General features: G+C 70.5%; 1 protein-coding gene across 1 annotated transcript in view; it reads left to right on the top strand.

Annotated features, from left to right (window-relative positions):
- H696_04252 (hypothetical protein) overlaps nt 1-1,950 on the top strand; it is a 4,781-nt gene continuing 2,831 nt past the window's right edge. The window contains exons 1-4 of the mRNA XM_009498130.1: nt 1-328; nt 446-873; nt 1,180-1,417; nt 1,599-1,665. Of these exons, the coding sequence (XP_009496405.1) occupies nt 29-328; nt 446-873; nt 1,180-1,417; nt 1,599-1,665 (1,033 nt within the window). The 5' untranslated portion in view covers nt 1-28. The remainder of the gene's footprint in view (nt 329-445; nt 874-1,179; nt 1,418-1,598; nt 1,666-1,950) is intronic.

The following is a 1,950-nucleotide window of genomic DNA, read 5'->3' as shown; positions in this document are numbered from 1 at the left end:
CCCCCTCACCCGAGAAAGGCCGCGAGAGATGTCCGGTCCCGCACGCGGCCCCGGCGCCGGGCCGCTGGCCCCGCTGCTGGCCGTGCTGGCCGTGCTGGCCGTGCTGGCCGCCCTCGCCACGGCGGCCGCCGGGCCGCCGGGCAGCACCTCCATCGGCCCGGTGTTTGTGGCCGTCTTCCACCCGGATGCATCGATCCTCCCGCCCCGGGGCCCGGCCGCCGGGCGCATGCCCCTCAAGCTGGACCTGGCACCCGGCCAGGAGTTGCCGGTCGAAAAGCAGGCCATCCGCTTCGAGGCCCGCTGGAACCCGCCGGCCTTCAATTCCTCGGTGCGCGCGCTCCTCGCCACACATCGCACCATGCTCGGCCCCGGCTGTGGCCGTCCCCCGGTGTCGCTCACCCCGCCATCCACCTGGCCCCTTCCGGCTCCCCTGGGGCTTGCGTAGTCCCTGCTCGACGCGGCCGGCGTGTCGGCCCTGCGGGTGTGGACGCAGCATTTCTCCCCGGGCGTGGACCCGGCGCTGAGCGCCTCGTCCCACCACCCGACCGGCGTGTATGCCGAGCTGGAGCTGGCCCCGGGCGCGGCCCCGCGCGACCTGCTCCAGGACCAGACCGCCGGCCACGCGGCTCGGGTCATCTCGCAGGCGCTCTTCACGCCGCGCGACTCGCCCTCCATCGGCCGGCTCTGGTGCTCGCCCGGCGGCCTGCTGGTCGACAGCCCGGCCAATGCCACCGTGGCCCAGACGATGCCCTTCGGCCCGGAGGGCGCCCAGCGCCCGGCCATCCCGGCCATGTGCCTCCCCTGCGAGGTGGCCCTGGAGCAGGTGGCCTCGCGCGCGCGCTTCTGGCAGCGCGCCGACCCGGCCTCCACCACGTGCGCTGCCCCGGGCCCTGCCTTCCTTTCCTGTTGCTGCTGCTGCTGCTGCTGCTGCTGCTGCTGCTGCTGCTGCTGCTGCTGCTGCTGCTGCTGTTGCTGCTGTTGCTGCTGCTGTTGCTGCTGTTGCTGCTGCTGCTGCTGCTGTTGCTGCTGCTGCTGCTGCTGTTGCTGCTGCTGCTGCTGCTGTTGCTGCTGTTGCTGCTGCTGCTGCTGCTTCATGGCTTCCCCCCGCCCCCCCCCCTCGCACCTTGGTCCTGTCGCTGACATCGCTCGTCGCCCCGCCGGGCCCTGTGGCCGGTGCAGCATGCGCATTCACATTCCCTTCTGCGTGTCGAACACCGAGCACGCGGTCCGCCGGCTCATTTCGCCCTTCTACGGCGTCGAGGGCGGCTCCCTGCTGGGGGTCCACCACCCGGAGAAGGTGTCCATCACGGCGCGCGTGGCCCGGGGGCTCGACGCCGAGTCGGTCACCTCGCAGCTGGAGATCTCCGTCTCCGGGACCATTGCCCCGGAGCAGTCGGTTGCCCTGGCCGGCACCCAGGTAGGTCGCTTTGTTGGGTGCTTTTTTTTGTTTGCCCCTCTGCTCGGCTGCCTGCCCGCGCGTCGGGCCCGGCGCTAATCGCTCGCCCCTCCGCCCCTCCCCCCCCCCCCTCTTGTCCGGCCTGCTGGTGGCCTCGCTGCTGTGCGGCTGTTCCGGCCCCCTGTCGGCGTCGGCCATGCAGTTGTTCATCGGCCAGCATGACCCGGCCGATGCGCACCGCATCCACATGCACCAGGTCACCAAGTCTGGTGCGTGCTGCTGCCGTGTCCCGCTGCGTCGGGCACATTGGCCCGGGCGGGCGGGGCCCCTCGGCCCTTGGCTGCGCATATGCACGCATCCTCGCATCCCTACACACGCACTTGCATGTGTCATGCGCACTTACGGCCATGTCTTCGCATGCTCACACACATACATGTCTTCGCATGCCCTCTCTCTCACACACGCACACACGCACACACATGCACATGCACACGCATACACACACACACACGCACACACGCACACACACACACACACACACACACACACACACA

Source organism: Fonticula alba (assembly GCF_000388065.1).
Source record: "Fonticula alba strain ATCC 38817 unplaced genomic scaffold supercont2.7, whole genome shotgun sequence".
Lineage (NCBI taxonomy): Eukaryota > Rotosphaerida > Fonticulaceae > Fonticula > Fonticula alba.
Note: the sequence above shows the minus strand (reverse complement) of the source record. Positions and strands in the feature narration are given on the sequence as shown.